This window comes from Puma concolor, chromosome B2 (assembly GCF_028749965.1).
Source record: "Puma concolor isolate L17-30 chromosome B2, mPumCon1.1.hap2, whole genome shotgun sequence".
Lineage (NCBI taxonomy): Eukaryota > Metazoa > Chordata > Mammalia > Carnivora > Felidae > Puma > Puma concolor.
In genome coordinates this window covers 50,269,423-50,289,205 of record NC_141671.1, presented here as the reverse complement: position 1 = coordinate 50,289,205, position 19,783 = coordinate 50,269,423, and the positions used below count along the sequence as shown (strand labels likewise).

Here is a 19,783-nt window from a genome sequence, read left to right as displayed (position 1 = left end):
ACATCAGGCCAATGAGATGGGGTTTTGCTTAATTCTAACTTAATACTTTCAAATGCAGCATTACCAGTGACATCAGCCATACGAATAGTTTTAAAGATCTCAAAATCCGGTAACTACACAGCAAAGGAATGGTACCAGGTAAAATGAAACTTAGAGTTAATGGTTTGGTCAGTTAAGGTTAGCATTTTAGTGAAACTTTTCTTCTTCCCTTTCGGTTCTAGGGAAGTTCTTGCTAATTTCACTTGTTAAAAGATTGCATTTTCCACTGCCTGGATTAGGCGGGTTGTATTGTATATCCTGCGTAAATGTAGTTTGAATAAACCAGTCAAGAATTTAACCTCTGTTTGACAAACTAATTGGCTGGGGGGTTAAAACCATCAGTTATGTAATAAACTGTATGCAATCAATTAGGGTGAACTGATTATGTTCAGGCTGCTTCATTTCTGAAGAATCTTGTTAGCAGTAGAGCCCTCTGAGTTACTTGCCTAACCCTTAGGAAGCAACTCAGCCTTCTGTATAAGCATGAGGTTTTCAATTCCCCGCCAATTTCACAGGGCTTTCAGGTAATGGACTGCATTTTACCAAAGGAGCAGTGTTAAGTGCGTGCAGAAGAATGGTTCTGGCAGATTATCCCTTCCTTAGTGAATCACAAATGAGCTATTAATGTCTGGCTCCCTCTCTGGATGACCCAGTGGAGGGGCCAGGTGCAGGGAATTAGGAGTCTGAAATGGGGGCAGGTGCAGTCCCTCGTGGGCAGTTCCCCAACACGAGGAAGTTGCAGACCTGATCCAGGGGAGTTAGAGAATAAGAGCCGAGGTGTGATCCTTAATAATGAGATGGAAACAGGGACTCTGGACAAGATAGAGAACATTCACAGAAAGAATGGTGGGGGGAAGGAGATGGGGTCTGGTGACACTTTTCAGCAGAGATGAGAATTAAGTTTTAAAATGTTTCCCTCCATTTATCAAAAGAGGTTTGATATTTTAAACTGCCATTCATTGTTTTCTTTCTGTTTGCATTTTCGATCTGCTTTCTCCAGAAGCTTGGAATTGAAGGGCTTTGTTCAGTTATCACAATTTGTGTTCGATTTTAGTTTCTAATATGTACTAATTTCTCAGCAACACTTGGTCATTTCATTAATTGCTATGAAATTAGAATTAAAGCTCAGCTTCCTGTGAGTACCCAACACTGATCGAACTGAGACCAGGTTCTTCTAAAATATCTTTAGCTAATATTTCCTATGCACATCTTTATGTTGATTACTCATGCAGTTAATTATTATTATAACAGCTCTTACCAAATATATGTTGAACTAATGAATGTGACTCTGGACCTTGTGGCTGCCCAAAAGCATAGAGTCCATTTCATAGTTACCATAGACACAAAAAAAGAATTAAATAAGTAGTTCAGGGGCATTAGAGCTCACCTGACAAATTAGATAATACAATATTAGAAGATCTTATAGTTTAAATACAACATTTTATTATGTTTTTTTAAAAAAAATATTTTTGAGAGAGCAACAGAGTGCAAGCAGGGGAGGGGCAGAGAGAGGTAGACACAGAATCTGAACTGTCAGCACAATTGGGGGCCTGAACCCACAAACTGTGAGATCATGACCTGAGCTGAAGTGGGATGCTTAGCTGACTGAGTCACCCAGGTAGGTGCCCCTTATGTGGTTTCAAATGTGTGATATCAAAGTACTTTCTACAAAACACTTTATTGGAAAATAATGCTATTTTTTAATTGGAGAGATAGTTGCTTTATATTAAGCATGTAGTATCTTACAACAGTTGATAAAGATATTTTTTAATAAAGGCATTCTGGCATTGTTAGATTGAAACTGCCAGCCTAGAGTACCAAGTGCTGGTGAAGATGTGGAACAAATGGAATTCTCATACACTGTTGGTAGGAGTGCAAAATAACTGATACTCTGGAAAACCATTTGGCAGGGCTTTTTTTGTATAGTTTATTTATTTTTGGGGGGAGGAGAGAGAGCATGCGTGTTCAGGAGGGGCAGAGAGTGAGGGAGAGAGAGAGGGTCCCAAGCAGGCTCTGCACTGTTAGCACAGAGCCTTATGCAGGGCTCGGACCCATGAACCGTGAGATCATGACTTGAGCTGAAATGAAGAGTCGGAGGCTTAAGTGACTGAGCCACGCAGGTGCCCCAATTTGGCAGGTTTTTTTTTTTTTTCTTATAGAGTTACGCATTTACTTAACATATTGCCCAGTAATCCTACTTCTGGTTACTTACTGTAGAGAAATGAAAATTTATGTTCACACTAAATCCTATAGGCAAATGTTCAGAGCAGCTTTATGTGTGGAAGTCAAAAACTGGAAACAACCCAGTGCCCTTCAACAGTGGTATGGATAAACAAGCTATGGTAAGTGCATACCATGTGATACTACTCAGTAAAAAGGAACAAACTATCAATATGTATTGATATCGATAGTGTAGAATAGGTAATTCTCAAAGACATGTGGGAGTGACACACCATATGAAAAGGATACATAGTGTATGATTTCAGCCACGTGACATTTTCAAAAAGACAAAACCATAAAACCAGTGAAGAGGTTAGTGATTGCCAAAGGTATGGGCATGGTGATAATATTGCTATAAAGTTGTAGCACAGGGAGTTTTGCGGCATAAAGGAATTGTCTTGTATCTTCATTGTGGATACATCATCGAACCCCACATAAATGAGCACCAAAAGAAAAAAAAAAAACACTGTATGATATTTAAAAAATACAATAAAGAAAGTCTCTCAGCCTGTAAGATTTAGATAATTATTTAAGCAACTGAGACTTACTTACAATCAGGTGGTAACTTCTTAGGCATATGGCATCTGGAAGACCATGGGTTTTGAAAGCCATGGGATAGTTTTCGGAGTGGTGAAAAGGTATAAATTCACCTATAGAATTTTTATTTTATTTTATTATTATTTTTTTAAATTAAATTCTATGCCCAGTGTGGGGCTTGAACTCACAACCCTGAGATCAACAGTCACATGTTATATCGACTGAGCCATCCAGGAGCCCCTAGTATAATTTTTTCAAAAAGACATAAAATACTATTTTTGAGAAGGGAACTCCTATAATTATTCAAAATTTGAAGCAGAAAGGCACCTGGGTGGCTCATTTGGTTAAGCAAGCATCTGACTCTTGATTTTGACCCAGGTCATGATCTCACACTTCGTAGGTTTGATCCCCATGTCAGGCTCTGTGTTGACATTGTGGAAACTGTTTGGGATTCTCTCTCTCTCCCTCTCTCTCTGTCCCTCCCCCACTTGGGCACTCACTCTCTCGCTGTCTCAAAACAAATATATAAAATTAAAAAATTTTAAATAAAAATACAAATTTTGAAGAAGAGTCTTGGAATCTTGTTTGAACCCATCATTTTGTTGTTCATTTATGTAGATTTCCCCCTCTGGTGTTTATTCTGGCATTAATGAACATAACAGAATTTGAAAGAAAGATTAGAAATATGTTGTTAGAAATAGCCTTGCTTTAAGGGACATGCATATTGATATGCCAGGAAAACTTAGGCAGTTTTCTCACTGCTGAGATTTTCTTTTCTTTTTCTTTTTCCCCACCCAGTCTGGAGACCAATGGAAACCATGTAGTTACTAAATGATTGATGTTTGTGCTCCTTAAGAACCATGGGAATTACCATCCTAGATCACATCATTAGTCTGCCTAGTCTAACATCTTGCTTCTGGCTGAGGTAATTATCTGATGCTTTTGAGGGACATTTAAATCTTCCTTGTAAACCATTGACCATTGTTTCACATAGTGTTGATTCTCATTGCTGAGATATAGGTGAGAAACCTGGGCTAAAGAGAAACAAAGTAATACAACTAAGTTGTTTTATATTCTTAAAAGCTAAGTTTATTTTGACCATTTGATGCTACTGGTTAGATCACAAATGATAGGAATGTTGTGATACACTTGATCTAATTCTCAAGGATTTGATTTTCTGTTCTGCTATGAGGCTGTGAGAATTGGTAGATAAAAAATCCATCTCACCTAATGGGTTTAATATATGTTAGAAGTCCCATATTGTATAAGAGAAAAAGGAAATGAGCCTCTCTACATTTGTAAGATGACTGTTCAGTGCTTTTTGTGTTATGGTCTCAGAACAAATTATTCCCAAAATCTTCCCCAGAGTTCTCAAACTGGTAACTCTTCATTTACTTTTTGCCATTTTCTTTCTAATATAATGCTTTGATTCCTTAAGAATGGGACATTTTAATTGGCCAATATAATTTGATCCTTTTCTAACTGCCTGTCTCCTAGGTAGATGTTAAGTGTGTTGGCATTGCTTTAGAGCCGGCAAATTTATTTAGCATGTACAGCTTCTTAATGAAGATTTTTTTTTAAATGAATGCCAGGTGAGAGACAAACTTCTGCAAACATTCAGGGGTTGGAATTTAGGCATTCTACTCAGTGAGAATATTTGTTGTTGTTATTTATAAGCAGAGTTCTAGCTGAAGTTTTGTTTTTGTTTGTTTGTTTGTTTGTTTTAAGTCTGTTTACTTAGAGAGAGAGAAAGAGAGCACAAGCAGGGGAGGGACAGAAAGAGAGGAAGGTAGAGAGAATCTCACCCAAAAAGGCTCTGCGCTGTCAGTGGGGAGCCTGATGCAGGGCTCAAACCCATGAACCTTGAGATCATGACCTGAGCCAAAATCAGGAGTAGAAATTAAGAGTAGGAGGCCACCCAGGTGCCTCCTAGCTGAGGTTTTTAATTGGTAAGAAGGCAGCTATGTTACAAGACAGTAAATAACCTGAGGACCAGGTATGTAGAGAATACTTCTACAGTAGTGTGTTCTCAACTGACATAACTTTGTCCCCCCCCCCCCCCCGCCCTGCTGGGGACATTTGGAAAATCTGGAGACATCTTTGTGTGACAACTGGAGGCTCGGGGGAGTGTACTTACTGGCATTTAGTAGGTAGAGACCAGGGATGCTGCTAAATATCCTGCAGTGCACAGGTCAGATTCTACAACAAATAATTTATTCAGTCCAATATGTCATTAGTGCCAAGGTTGAGAAACCCCACTCTATAAAATGAAGAAAATGTGTGCTTTTAGCATGGAGCACAGTGCCTGAGACGTGGTAGGTACAGAATATGGATTGAAGAGATTTTCATTAGGGACTTCTCAGATCAGACTCAGAGCATAGAGGGAGAGTATTTATTATTGTAATCAAGCAAATTGCAAAGCAATGTTAATCTAATACGAAATCACAAATTTCATGATATGTATTACAATTATTTTGCAGCATGTTTGATTAGCCACACATGGAGCACAGTTCCTTAAGAGGACTGTTACCAGTATCAGGTTTTAACCTGGGCAAGTATGCATTGTTTTCCTCTCCTCTCCGTTAGAGTTAGTTTTCAAGGATCAGTCATCAGTTTTTCCCCCTCTCTTACTATCAATGGCACACAGTTTCTGGGACTCATGTCCTACCAGCTGGGATTCTCTTGCTCCCATGACAGTTCTCCAGAGCTGTGGGCTGCAGCTCTCGGTTTCACCTATAATCGTCTAGTTTGCTAATCCTCTCTTCAGCTGTTTGATCTTTAAACTTGAAGCATTTTGGAGCAGAAAATTCTGTTGATTTGCCTGTCTCTCTCTCTCTGAATTCTGGATCTGGAAAATAAACTCTTTATAATAAGATAGTAAATAGTAGGTTCTCTGGACCAGAACATGATTTTACATAAATAATCAGCTGGGGGCAGAGTGCATAGGGGGCAGGATTGAGTATCTCAGTCCTTTGTTTGGGACTAAAGAAATCACTTTTTATCACATTTGGGCAGATTTTTGCTTAATGAAGGGGTGCTCATGATGGCTTTCATGAATCTTGCTGTGCTGCTCGTGAGAGCTAGCCTTCTAAAATTTTTAGCCCCATTTCCCCTTTTCTTGGGGATCAATAATGCATCTGTGGGCCACAGACCAGAAACCATTCTTGGCTAACTTAGTGTGTCCATCACTGTCAAATTCTTAAAGCAGGCTTCAGTTCAGCCTTCAGGATGCTAAGGGTCTGCAGACTAGGGAAGAACCCCTTTCTAAAAGTCACACTGCTTGAAACTTGGTGCTTATAATTCCTTTACTCATAGACTTCTAAATCCACTGGAGAGTTTAAAAGTTCAAACTTGTAAATAGAAACTGGGAATGCTAGCTTATCTTATGAAACAAGTTTTCATCAAAATTCAAATAAGGATAACAGATTCTTCTTCTGTAGGAATAGAGGATATTTGGGGGAACCCAAAAGTGGGAGAGGTTGTTCTTCCAAGAACCAAAAGCCATCAAAGGCAAACTTTTCCAATTTCACAATTTCACTTTGGGATTGTGCCATTTTCCTTCTACTCTTCACATCCAGATGTACAGCAGATACAAGATAGTAAGGCAGGAAGGAGAAGGAATTAAGATTTCCATTCTAGAGTTCACTGTTACATAATAGAATCTTATACACATTACAGTGTCCACAAAACCGAGGAATTTATAATTAACGTACTTCTCAGAGATCTCCACACATATCCATAGTGTTATTATTTTAAACCAATGATGTTAAATGGCCACCAGTTATCAACATCGCAGCCTAGGGAAAAAATATTCTTGAGTATTGATTTCTGAGACTCCAGTAAATGCAGCATTGGCTCAAGCTGAAGATCTATAGAAATGAACGGTAAAACTAGGTGGAATAGGTAAAAGTTATTCCTTTATCACCACAAATCTAATGGATTATAAATTTCAAGAATTCGTATTATATCCTTTTTTTTGGCAAGTTGGTCTTTCTTTATGTTTCAGAAATAACAGTATTAAATGCTGTAGAGAAAGGTTAGAGGGTTGAGATTGAGGTTGCATTAAAAAGACGAGTTAAAAGCTTTAATTTATACTTGAGAATAACAAGATATGAAAGGATTTTGTGAAAATCCTTTGTTCATTAGATAATGTTTATTTAACAAGAAATGAGTGTTTTCACTGAGATTAAACCGAGGATTTTATTGGAAAGACTTTAAGAAGTAAGGTCTCTGTTCTTTAAACCCTGCTGATTTAAAGAAATATCACTAAATACTTTTAAGTCCGTTTTTATTCAGTTCTGTCTACTTGCCATTGGTTATATAGACTTAGAACCTTAAATCATATTCTTTTATTCTTCATTTTCTGTTTTAAAATTTTGGCAAGCTTGTTTTCTTTGTGCTTGTTGTTATTTGAAGGCCTCTGAAGAATTTTCTTGTGTAGTCGGTGCTGTTGGAAGAAACCATGAGGTCATTGCCAGTGGGGAAGCTGTTAGCTAAATCTCCTGAGGCAACAGTGTGGTGGTGCAGCTGAATTGCATCTTCCGTGGGTCTAAAGTGATGTGACCATACTGACTGTTTGCCCAGGACAACCCACGTCCACGCTTGCTGCCCCAGCATACTTGTAAATATAACCTCTCTCAAACGTGTCTTGGTGTAAACAATAAATTACATGGCCATTCCAAACTTAGAAGGCTATATGGAGAGAGTGGTCATGGTTCAAGTGGTTCTTATTTTCGATGGTAGAAGTAGTATGTAGCTTGTAAAAAGATCAGTAAAATTAGATGATCCAGGATGAAACAGAATATGGTAGGTTTCTGGGGGGACTGAGAAGGAAAACATTTGCAGAAGCCAAAACATGGAGAAGGAGAAAGAAAAAAGTAAGCATCATAATAGCAGGGCTATTAATTATTGGGGCAAAGCCAGGTGGTTTGGTGCTGCTAGTGAGGGAAGGGATGGTGGAAACTAGCACTCCATGCAACTTGAAGAAACACAACAAAGTGCTTTCATAGCAAGAGAGTATAGCATAGAGGTCACGGACATGGGCTTTGGAACAGACTGCGTAGTGTTTGCTTTTCTCAAGCTACTTAAAAATGGAAAAGATGCTTAAACAATATATGCCTCATTTTCCTCAGCTGTAAAATGGGAATAAGAATAATACCTATGCCACAGAGTTACTATGAAGATTAAATGAGTTAATGCTTATAAAGCAGTGTTTATCACATTGTAAGCACTTCATCCACACAGTCTGCTATTGTTATTATTGTTTTCAGTGAGCAAAGGAGGTAATGGCTATATCACTGTTGCTTAGTACCTTAAATGAAACTGCCCAGCCCATATGCATCCTGGATGCAGTATCACGCACTGAACAGCTCTGCAACCCCATGGGCTAGGTGGGATTCCTCTCTCTATCATTTATTTGTTAGAAAATTGTTGAACTTCTCTTTAGTTTGTCTCTGCATTTTTAGATGGAGAGAAAAAATAGCATAGACTTTTAGGTTAGACTTGTTACAGTCCTTGTAAAACCACTCCATGCAGTCTTATGCACATGCTCAGTGCTTAAATGTTAGAAGCTGTTCTGTTGGAAACTCTTCCAATAAGTTCCTATAAATGATAAGGGACAAGTAAGCTAGTGACTTTCTAGGTCCCCTAAATCTAATCATTTCTTAAGTAAGTAGGTAGGTATGAACACATAGTCCCTATTGAAGCATGGAGTGGCTGCAGGATAGTGTGTTTGAGGTATGTGTGAAATTCCTTGAAAGAGAGGGTAGGTGACACTACAATTTTATCATTCAGGAGAGATAGTGAGTTTAGGGTCCATTAGCACAAGAATTCATCTGTCTCTTTCTCTCTCATGCTCTCTGTCTGTCTATTATCTTTCTCTGTCTCTATTGTCTGTCTCTCTCTCCCTCTTTCTTTGTGTATGAGCTTGTCCAGAGGGAATATGTGTTAGGAAAAGAAGGCAAAGAACTGAATCCTGAAGAACACCTTCCCTTAAAGGTTGGATGAAAGAGGGCTCCCCAACAAAACAATAACAGTTAAGGAATAACAGGGTTTAGAGAGAAACAGGAGATAATGATGTCCTAGAAATTAAGGCGAGAGCACCTTAAGAACCCTAATAACAAATGCTATAATTATGGGAAATATAATTAAATCAGCAAAAAAAGCAATTGGGCCTTGGAACTAGACCTGAAGCTTAGGCTACTAATAGCTTTACTGGGAATAGTATTGGTAGAGTGACTGGGGCAACATGTAGACTACAGTAGATTGAGACCTGTATAAAAGATGAGAAAAACTAAATAATAAGTAATATAAATCAAAAGAAAAAAGAAAACCTATCTTTTCGAGGAATTTGAGAGTAAAGGGAAAAGAGGAAAGACAGTGTTTATCATATGGGAAATATACACAGGCTTTTAGTTTATGGGAAGAAGTTTGAAGATCTAAGAAACAGAGAATGATTGATGAGGCTAATTTGTGGTGTTTGAGCAGGAGGAGACAGGGATGAGATCACCTTTGTAGAGGTTAGCTTGGGAAATAGGAAAGATATCCATTTCTGTGAGTCAGATGAGAAGGAGATAAAAAATAATGAATATTTGAAAAGTTTAGAAATAAAAGTGTGATCATGAATTCTCTGTGTCCCCAAATCTATTTATGAAGTTGATGACTTGGTCATACAGGTAGAAAGATAGGGAACACCAAAGACTTAAACAGAAGAAAACTTCTACTAGAGGTGAATGGAAGAGGGGTTCATTAACATTGAAGGCCTGATTGAGGTTGGAGGTCAAGTATTTGTGATAGCACCAAATGACACAATTTTTAGGTATAGGTGGTTTTACTCTTTTCAGCTATGTGATTTTCTATAGAGTTCTTGAACTTCCTGGGAGCAAAAGTGATGGAAGTGAATGCATAGCTTTGTCAGAGTCAGGGATTTTATATGTGGACATGAGTGAAGAATGAGAGATGAGAGATGGGGAGGTCAGAGAATGCTAATGAAAGAGAGGGTCAAGGCAGGATGGAAGGAAGTAGCCTTTAGGTGAGTAATGGAAGGAAGTCAGGAGAGGGAATAGATGCAGCAGAATCATAAATAAAAGGAGACTTTTTTTAATTGAAAAGCAGGAGGTTTGGCTGGAGGATGAGTTTTCTTTTTTAAGATGTCAGAGATGGAGGGGTCCTTAGAAATGAAAGGGCTGGGGTCCAGTCATTAGAGTGGAGACTAGTGGGATGGTCTCTGAGTGATCAAATCCTTTTTGTGCTGAATGTTTAAAGGGACCTCAATGATGACTTATTTAGTCCCAGATAATTTTGAAGTTTATCATTTAAACTCCAAGTAAGTTGGGAGTTCTGAGAGCCAAGGAAACTTGTTTAAGAACAGTGGATTTTGGCAAAAGTGCTAGTAGAACCCAAGTGCCCTTGTTTCCATACGGGGCTGTGTTTAATAAACCACCTGGTGATATACTCAACACACTGTAAAGGAGGACACATAAGGCAAAATGATTCTAGATAGCATAGAAATTAATGAATCAATAGGCACACTTTCTGCACACTTCATCAAATAAATCCATGGTGTCAAATCCTGGCAGCCTATTGTGACCGATGACTTGTATATCAGAGAGAAAATGTAATCCTGGTGACATGTGACATAAAAAGGTCACATTGCCTAGCACCAGCCCTTGCTTAAGTCTAGCTAATTAGTGGTGCTTTTTGGTTAATTCAAGTGGATGGACCTCAAGGCAATACTATTTATAGAATTCAGCCTGATATTTTAATTACCCTCTATGTTATAATTAAAAAATGTTTTGAGTATTAATCCACATAGTTTTAAAATATAAAATAATTTCAGGGTCACAGAGATTACAGAATCAAACCCTGGTTGAATTTTTCACTCATTAAGTCCATCCACTATTTGGGTGACTATTGGGTAAATCATTAATTTTATAGCTAACATAAAGACCATCATGTTGTGGCAAGAATATTGGGCTAAGATGTCAGGAGAAATATTATTTTTGATTAATTCACTCTATCTTTAGGCAAGTACTAAACTATCTAAAACTGTTTTCTCATCAAGCAAATGTAAATACCACCTCCCATACCTCCTTGTTGCTGTGAAGGGCAAATGGTGGCAGGTAAAATGGTAGCAAAATTCATGGATTGGTGGCTAAAATAGGGCTTCAGATGCTGACTCTGCCATTGAATAGATAGGTGTCTATGGTTATTTAACCTCTCTGTGCATCAGTTTCTTCATCTGTAAAATATAAGTAAAGATACTATCCTTCATGTTGTTGTTAAAATGCAATGCATACAATATATCTGTTACATAAAGGATCTATATTCACATATAATAGCAAGAGTTAAAATTGTCTGGATATTAAAAGGTACCATACAAATGTAAAGTTTACTTCTCGGGTGCCTGGGTGGCTTAGTCAGTAAGGAGTCCGACTTCCACTCACGTCAGGATCTCATGGTTTGTGGGTTTGAGCCCCGCATCGGGCTCTGTGCTGAAAGCTTAGAGCCTGGAGCCTGCTTCAGATTCTGTGTTTCCCTCTTCTCTGCCCCTCCCCTGCTTACACTCTATCTCTCTCCCTCAAAAATGAATAAACATTAAAAAAATTAAAAGAATTTTTTTTCTTCTTTTACCTTGTAATTCTTGTTGAAATCTTGTTGCAGTTCAGGCAGTCTGATGAAATCATACACCTAACTTAGTGACCTTCTTGCCTCGTGTATAATTCATTCCTCTCTGTGGAGGAAGCACTGGAAATACTTTCATCTGCTTCTTCCTTGTTTCTGTTTGTCCCTCTCCTTCTCATTCACTTTTTACAATGAGATATCTTATGTCTTAAGTTGTGGTATTAGAATTTCAGGAAGCTAAGAACATCTGCTTTTCTGAAAACCAAAGGAAAATGAAGTATTTGAGAAAATACTGACACTGGAAAGATATGGTAGCCTTGACACTCAGTCGTTCTTAGAAAATATTTTTAGGAAGATTTACTTATAGAGTTTAAATATATATCTTCTATGTGAAAAGGAAATTCAGCTACAAATGAACAGATCATGAACATTCAGTATTTATTGAGTGTGGACTGTGTTTCTGGTACTCTTCTAGTTACTTGGGTTATATAAGTGTAAAACTAGACAAAGATCCCTGTCCTTATGGAGCTTACATTTTAGAGGAGAGAGATACTAAGAGACACCTATAACAAATAAGTAGATTATCTACCAAGTTGGAAAGTGATAAATGCTATGGACAAAATTTTAAAATGTAGGGTGTTGTAAGAGACAATGAGAACATGCATGTGGATAGGCTGATTGAGGTGAACGTCACTGAGGAGGAAACATGAGCTAAGTGGAAAGAATTGTGGAAATGAACCACATGATTATCTGGAAGAAGAGTGGAGAGATATGCACTGGTAGCGGCCCCAGATGGGGTGAATGGTCTGAGAAGAGTGACCAAAAGAAGTAGCAGAAAATTCTGTGTTGTAAGGCACTCTGATTCTTTGCAAAGAAGTCCAGCTTTTATGTGTTTCTAAAGATTACCAAGTCTAATTCCCTGAACATACAAAGTAAAAGGGCAATTATCCTTTCTTACAAGGAGAGCATAAATCAGTGGTTCAAAAGACATTTTACCTTGAATCTCTAATGCCTTCCTAAATTCAGATGAGGTAAGATTTAGGTGTTGTCAGCCAAAGCTGCCATCTATCTGGAACAACACTTTGAATTTTAGAGTAAATTGTATAATGGGTCTTGTCAGCCAGTGATCATGACTTTCAACATTACAGCAAATTATGGAATAAATTTAGGGAGCCAGAGATCAGCACAGGAGGAATGTTAGAAAAATCTTTTTAGAATATTAAAAAGTATCAGATGTGGATTGGTGGATAGCATTTGGATAGAATTCTGGATATTGGACTCTGGCTAGAAATTTGGGTATGTGAACAAGGAGAGCTCACGTAACACATAAGAGGTGTTTGCATAGTGGATATAGTGACATTTGTCCTGACAGCAAGTTTGTTGAGACTCCTCTATATATACCGCCCCTCACCCCAGTAGACTAATTCATCATTGCGCATTTCTACTGAGTCCTTACATGACTTCATAATCCTTTCTAGGACAGTACTTTGGCAGCCACTGCCACCAGCCCTTGAAATAAAACCTTTCTGCCATTGATTTTAGCTAGAAGAAAGAAGTTACTTTGGAGAATAGTTAGGGGAGAATAGTTGCACAAAGTACAGGGGAGCCATTGGCAAAGGATCTTGGGTCATAATGTGAACCATGTACCACAGGTTGATAGAAATGCGGAACAGGATCTGTGTGGTGAGGTAATAAAAGTAAAGACTCTTAGAAGCATTGAGATACAGCAGTGAAAATTTTCACATTTTATAGGAGCAGTAAAAATTCTTTTATTTTTTCTTTACCTTGTTTCATAATATGAGAGCAAGTATGCCCTCAATGAAATTAACAATGGGAAAATTTTAAACAAATAAAAGGAAATACTTCTATTCTTCCCATATAATCAGTCCATAGACTTTTCTGCGGAGGGAGGTCATGGAGTCAAATGTTGAAGAGGAAAAGAAAAGAGAGGAAAATCTGGTTAACTTTATGACCAATAATAACATTGTAATTATGCTCTAAGATAAGAATAATGAGGTTGAAGCTTTGGGGCATAAAATGATCGTCTCAGAGGATATGGAAGGAATTCTCCCACTGTTACCCCTAACAATTTGAATGGCACCAAAGAATTGGCCAGATGCATGATGGGGTATAGTTTTTCTCAGGAGGCAGCCTCTATTAACCTGTAAAACCATTCTTGAAAGACTGGTGGCTAGTTTTATCTGGAAAATCCTACATTTCAGGAGAAATCAGCCTTAATTCCAAGCAAAAAGAATTTTGTAGTTGCTGGAATGATAAAGTCCCCAATGATGGATGTGGTCTAATTTTGCTTTTGACTCAGTGTGTGAATTTCTCTTAAAATAATATTCATATAACTAACTTAGTGTATTGTGCTGGATGGAAATTGGCCTTTGACACAGAGCAGGTCCAATAGAAAGCACATGAGCTATCCCTAAGGAATTATAAATAGGCTCTTGACCTTTTGCCACGCTTTCTTCAAAGTTTAAACCAGGTGCTTATAGCTTCTGACTTTGTTTCCTGGCATGCTATATGCTGTTTGTGTTCTTGTCTTCCAGAACTTAGGGTAACTTTGAATTTTCACTGTCTTTAAGGGCTACCTAAATTAGTTTTGAGCTGGCCATCTAGTGAGCACCTAGAGGGCAAACTCATCTGTAGCCAGTTCTCAGTGAACTTCGAAGAGAGGGCAACAATACTCTCCCTAAATGGAGTTTCCTTAAATGATAAGTATAGTTTAGGTCAGAAAGTCAGGATATCCAGCCTTTCCTGTTAATACCTCTTCTAAACCAACTGGGACCTTAGCCTTGTTTGTTCTTTATATCTGTGTACTTATTCATTTCTTTATTCATATAAAACATGGATATTGTGTGACACAGAGTAATTAACTCCAATTAGCAGATAATGCCCAAATCTCCGTTGTTCAACAAAAGGAAAAAACAAATTTTTTTTTTCACTCACATCTCAGCCTAAAGAAGGCTAGGTGGCTCCCCTGGCAGTTGTGCTCCTGGTGGTGATTCTGAGATCTAGGCTGCTTCTACTCTGGCTCTGCCATTTGAGGGTCCTTTATGTCCAGCTTCAAGTCCAGTTTCCTCATTTGGAAAATAGAAGCGATAAAAACACACCACAGCTGGGTGTGATGACTAAGTAAAATAAGACACGTTGAATGGCTCTCACAGTACCTGGTGCATAGGACCCACTCATAAAATGTTGGTATTTCTTCCCTTTGACTGTACCAGGCACTGAGACAGGAGCAAGACATACTAAGATGAATAAGGCAGATATCTGTACTCAGATTTCTCTTGAGTTCACTATCTGAAAACAAGGCATTTTTTTTAAAACTAGAAACTTGACTCTAAGTACGTTCCATGAAGACAAGCATTGTGGCTTTCCTTTTATTTTTAACTACATATTCCCTGGGTCTAGGTCACAATCAGGATAATGGTAAATGCTCAAAATATAGTGTTAAATCAGTGCTTAATATGTCAGAACTATACAATGAAGAAACTAGAAAATGATACTCATTTCCTGTTTTTTCTCATCACCACCATCCCCTGAATTTACAAAGATTAAAAATGATAACTCATTGGATCACTGTTGCCTTCCTGATTCTATACCAGACTTCATCTAATTGATACTCATTGTGAAGTATCCCTGCATATAAACCATAGTACATAGCTGTTAAAAACTTTTAAATCTTATATATGGTTGACCATAACTAAAATTTTGCTTAATCAGTTATTTTTTTTAAACCATTCTTTTTTATTTTTTAATGTTTATTGATTTTTGAAAGACAGAGAGAGACAGAGCACAAGTAGGGATGGGGCAGAGAGAAGGGAGGACACAGAATCTGAAGCAGGCTTCAGGCTCTGAGCTGTCAGTACAGAGCCTGATGCGGGGCTTGTACCCATGAACCGTGAGATCATGACCTGAGCCGAAGTCAGACGCTTAACCAACTTAGCTACCCAGGCGCCCCAATCAGTTATTCTTTCCCAAGTTGAATCTGTATATAGTGTTTGTTGGCATCTGTAGATATGTTTTGCAGTATCTGTTTTTACATCTCCAGCCACTACTTTGCCTCCCAGTTTGTATACAACCTTTGCTATAAATAAGCCATTTTGTCTGAATGTTGGTACCAATTGTGCATCTCAGTAATACAGCTATGTTTTGTGCCTAAAAGTTGAGTTTCCAAATGTCCTTAAAACCCTTTCACCTTGCTGAATTTCATTGTACCAGTTTTAAGGGAAGCCACTGAACTTGAGAGATGACTTGGAAGTGGCTTACCTGGGAGCCCCTGGCCCAGCGTCTTAATTGAAAGTCTCCTTACAAATTATTTATTCAAATGACTGAACAGTAGCAGGTTAATCCAATCATGTTTGCCATCCGCTCTCCCTCCTGGCTCATATCTATTGCCTTCAGCGAGCAGATTGCTTGAGTGGCTGCCTCCTCTTTCAATTCACTTTTCCCTGTAGTATTTCCTAAATATTAGTGCAGTTAACTTTTATGCAATCTCTCTGTAGGTAAATATCCATGTATATGGCTTTCTATTGTATGATGAGGAAACTGAGGTGCATGGTAGTCTGTTTGTTGTCAGAGGTCACCAGGAGTAAGAAGAAAATAAATTGGAATTGCCATCTTCAAACTAATGTCCCTATCCATCAGATCACAGCACTTATCTTGACAAGATTTCCCTTGGCTCTCCCTTTGATGGCTGACACTGGGAACATGATGCTGTCATTATGGCCTCCATCACTTCCTGCTTCCAAAAAGCAGTATCAGTGTCAGGCTCTCCAGTTAGCTTGCTCTTCTGTGAGGTTGAAAGAGATCACATTGTTTTCTGCCAAAAAATGGACCTGTTTCTTTTTCCTCCAAAGGAGAAGATCTGAACATAGCAAAATAAGCAAGTATAGCCAGCTCTATGCATTTTCCATCCATATTAGAACTGCCAAAGCCCAAATGCAGGAGCTCATTCTGAAAGACTTCAGCATGCCAATTCTGGGCTTATGGAAATCTTTTCCCCTAATTACTTCAACAACATTCTGTGTGCAATATATTTAGGAAATTTCATCTTTATATTGCCATGGCAAAGAAAGCAGGTTTGTAGAGATTTGTGGGACAAATTTTCAAAGAGCTTTAACAGAGAAGATGGATTCTCAGGTATTATATGAGACATATATTGGGATAAGCTTTAGGAAGGGAAAAATTCCAGTCCAAATGTTGACTGAGAACTCAAACATTTCATGTCCTCATCCTGTCTCCTGAAGACAAGAAAAAAAAAAAAAAAAGAAAAAGAAAAACAAAGTCCTCTTATGCTTTTTGTTCCCTTCCCTAAAGCAGAATATATTATGTATGTGCAGAGAAAAAGATACACATAAGAATTGTAAGGATGCTATATCCATCAGAGTAAGGTAGGTTAGGATGCCATAATGCACAACTTGCAAATCTCAATAGCTTAAAACAACAAAGGTCTATTTGTTGCTTACTCTTGTCTATCTCTGGTTGGCAGGAACCTAGGCTGAGATAAGCTTTCATCTTGTACTTTGCTGCTCACTGCCTCAGAGACAGACTTAGAACTCTTAGAGTAGGAATTGACATACATTTTCTGTAAAGGGCTAGACAGTAAGCATTTGCAATTTCACCTTCAAGTCCATAGAGTTTCTGTCACAATTACTCAACTCTGCTATTGCAGTGCAAAAGCAGAGTTTACAATAGTTTATAATATGGGCTGTGTTCCAATAAAACTTTATTTACAGTAGCCAGTGGGCTGGACTTGACCTATGGCCTATAGTTTGCAAACTCTTTCAGTTAAATTTTGTGGCCCCAAAGAGACACTTGTTACCTCTGCTCAATGATAGATGACTAAATGATGATTCTACTCAACCACAAGAGGATGGGAAAATACAAGCCTGTCACTTCCTGAGATAAGCCTAGCCTGTATAGGTGTTCATACCTATATCCAGAAAATGATGAAGAAATAGATGAGAGGTTATTTTCACAGTTGCACAATGCTTGATTAAGCCTACTGGTCTTTTAGAATTTCTCTACCTTCTCAGTTTTCTCTTTAACTCAGCAAAACAGACTTTACAAGGTGGCAGTATTCTTTTGCTAATTGAGAGTCAGTAGAAGTGGCCAATCAAAGGGGACATGGCTCTGCTTTGTGTTTATTCATCCTTGGTGGCCATGTGGAGTGTGAATAGCTGGAGTTATCCATTTCATGTGCTCTTCACCTTTGTGATTCCTAAGGTGAATCAGAATATGCATCCTAGGAGCAGATCTTGGAAAAGGATTTAGATGTAGCAAGGGAAACATTTTGTCAGATGACTTTCCTCAACAGTAAATCTCCTAGAGCACAAAGTTATTCTCTCATAGACCAGTTTCAGAGGTGTTTCCTAGATGTAGTATTGTGGCCTGTACACAGGAATCAATGGTAAGATGAAATTTTCAATTTATTTTACTGTAAAAGGAGTCTCAGTTAAAGCTGTTTTACCATAGGATGATGTCACTTTATGTATTTGGTTTTCTAGCAAAACCCACCCTGGCAAATCAAAACCAAAACCTACTTTGCCTGCTCCTGGCTCATCATTGTTTTATAAAGTCACATGGTTCCTTACCTTCAGCTGACACACTTCTTTCCATTTTTAGGCACTGCTCTAAGAGCAAAGCTTAAAGAGGCTGTTTATTTTTAAACAGTTCCATTTAATAATGTTTCTGACTTTCTCCATAGAAATAGTTGACTAGATATGGAAAAATGAATATTTAAATGGATTTGTCAGTCAGTTAAGACAGAGACATTAGGAATTTATTGTGTAGGTAGTAGGCTCTCTCTATACTGAAATATTTCTATTATATTGATTATAATCTATATCTTCTAAAATATTAAGGTGCTTTCTTGCATATAATCCCATAAGCAAAACACTTTATTGAGCCATTTTAATATGTAAATTTTAAAAAGATAGAAACAGAGAGAAGAATGTAGATTCTGCCTAAGATCTGTTAGTTGGCAACAACTCTCAACTTTTATTCCCCTAATCAGTGATACTTTTGTTGAGTATAAGAAGATTCTAGAGGTAACAGTTACTTGACCATGACAAAGAGTACTACTTTAAAAAAGAATGAAAATAACCTAAATGTAAAAAATATTTTCAAGGTCCAGATGATATTTTTATTTAAATAGTGATATACTATATCTTGCAACTAATTGTAATTGACTTCAGTGAAGGTGCTCTTATGGTTTTTCTCACCAACATTTTTAATTTTATTTACCAGATCAGCTGCCAACATCAAGCTATCCTAGGGAAGAACTCTAGTGTTTTTAAACAGACCATTATCCAAGTTTCTTTGTTTGGAATAATAATAACAACGACAACACTTAATATGTCTCAGCCACTGTTCTGAGCCTTTTTTCTCTAGCCTCTGGCAACCACCATTCTATTCTCTGTTTCTATGAGTTTGACTATTACAAATATAAGTATTATCATGCAGTATTTATTTTTTAAACCAGCTTGTTTCACTTAGCATAATGTCCTCATTTATCCTTTGTGTCCTGAGCCCTTTAAAATACACTTGACACAGCCACCTTATGAGCTTGATACCATACCATTTTCATCCTACTTTGCAAAAGAGAAAACTGAAGCACAGGGGGAATGTAAGTTACTTGCCTGAAATCACACAGAGAGTCAGTAGCAGACCTGGGATTTGAACCTAAGCAGTTGGGACTAGAGTCCATAGCAATAATCACTAAGCTATAACATCTTTCTTTCACAGCTGGAACAATGGAGAAGTTATTGAAATTCCTATAGAGGAGTAGAAAAATTTAAGGACTTATAGATAACCAATCCATATGACTGAGAAAAATCTATGCTTTTTTGTGCTTATCTAAATTGACCACAAATTCCCCCAGTATAGGCAACTTCATTTTCCGGGGACTGTGGAGATACAGGGAAAATGAAGTTGCTTTCTTTTAGCAACTTTCTGGTGTAGAGATTTTTGTTTCTTGAATGTAGGAAATGTGAGGGAAAAGGAAATCCTCATAACCTCCAATTTGCTTTCAACAGGTAATCAGTGGGGTGGGTCATTACTGTCACCTCCCCTCCTACCTACCTGAACTATCTTCCTTGGTCTGTCTGCCACAAGTTCCTTTGGAAACTCTTTGCTGTACCTGAGTTCCCCTAAATGACAGTCTTGCCTTGCAAAGGAGATTAATATAAAATATCAGGCAAAGGTTTTGTATTCCCAGCCCAGATCTTTATCTCAGAATAAAAGAGGGAAATTTATCTCTTGTGAGTCATGGGCACAGAGGAGCTGGGAACATTTCACTGGCAGGGAGAATTGGCAGAAACAGTCCTAGTGGATTTCAAGTTTATTTGACTAA

At 37.9% G+C, this 19,783-nt stretch overlaps 1 protein-coding gene across 8 annotated transcripts in view; it reads left to right on the top strand.

The window, feature by feature from the left end:
* Positions 1-19,783, top strand: part of PKHD1 (PKHD1 ciliary IPT domain containing fibrocystin/polyductin) — a 494,091-nt gene that overhangs the window by 395,669 nt on the left and 78,639 nt on the right. Inside the window, exon 62 of one of the 8 annotated variants that reach the window (XM_086707062.1) lies at positions 3,595-3,721. The exons of the other annotated variants lie outside the window; for them this stretch is intronic. Within the exon in view, the coding sequence (XP_086563188.1) occupies positions 3,595-3,620 (26 nt within the window). The 3' untranslated portion in view covers positions 3,621-3,721. The remainder of the gene's footprint in view (positions 1-3,594; positions 3,722-19,783) is intronic. 8 annotated transcript variants of the gene reach the window in all.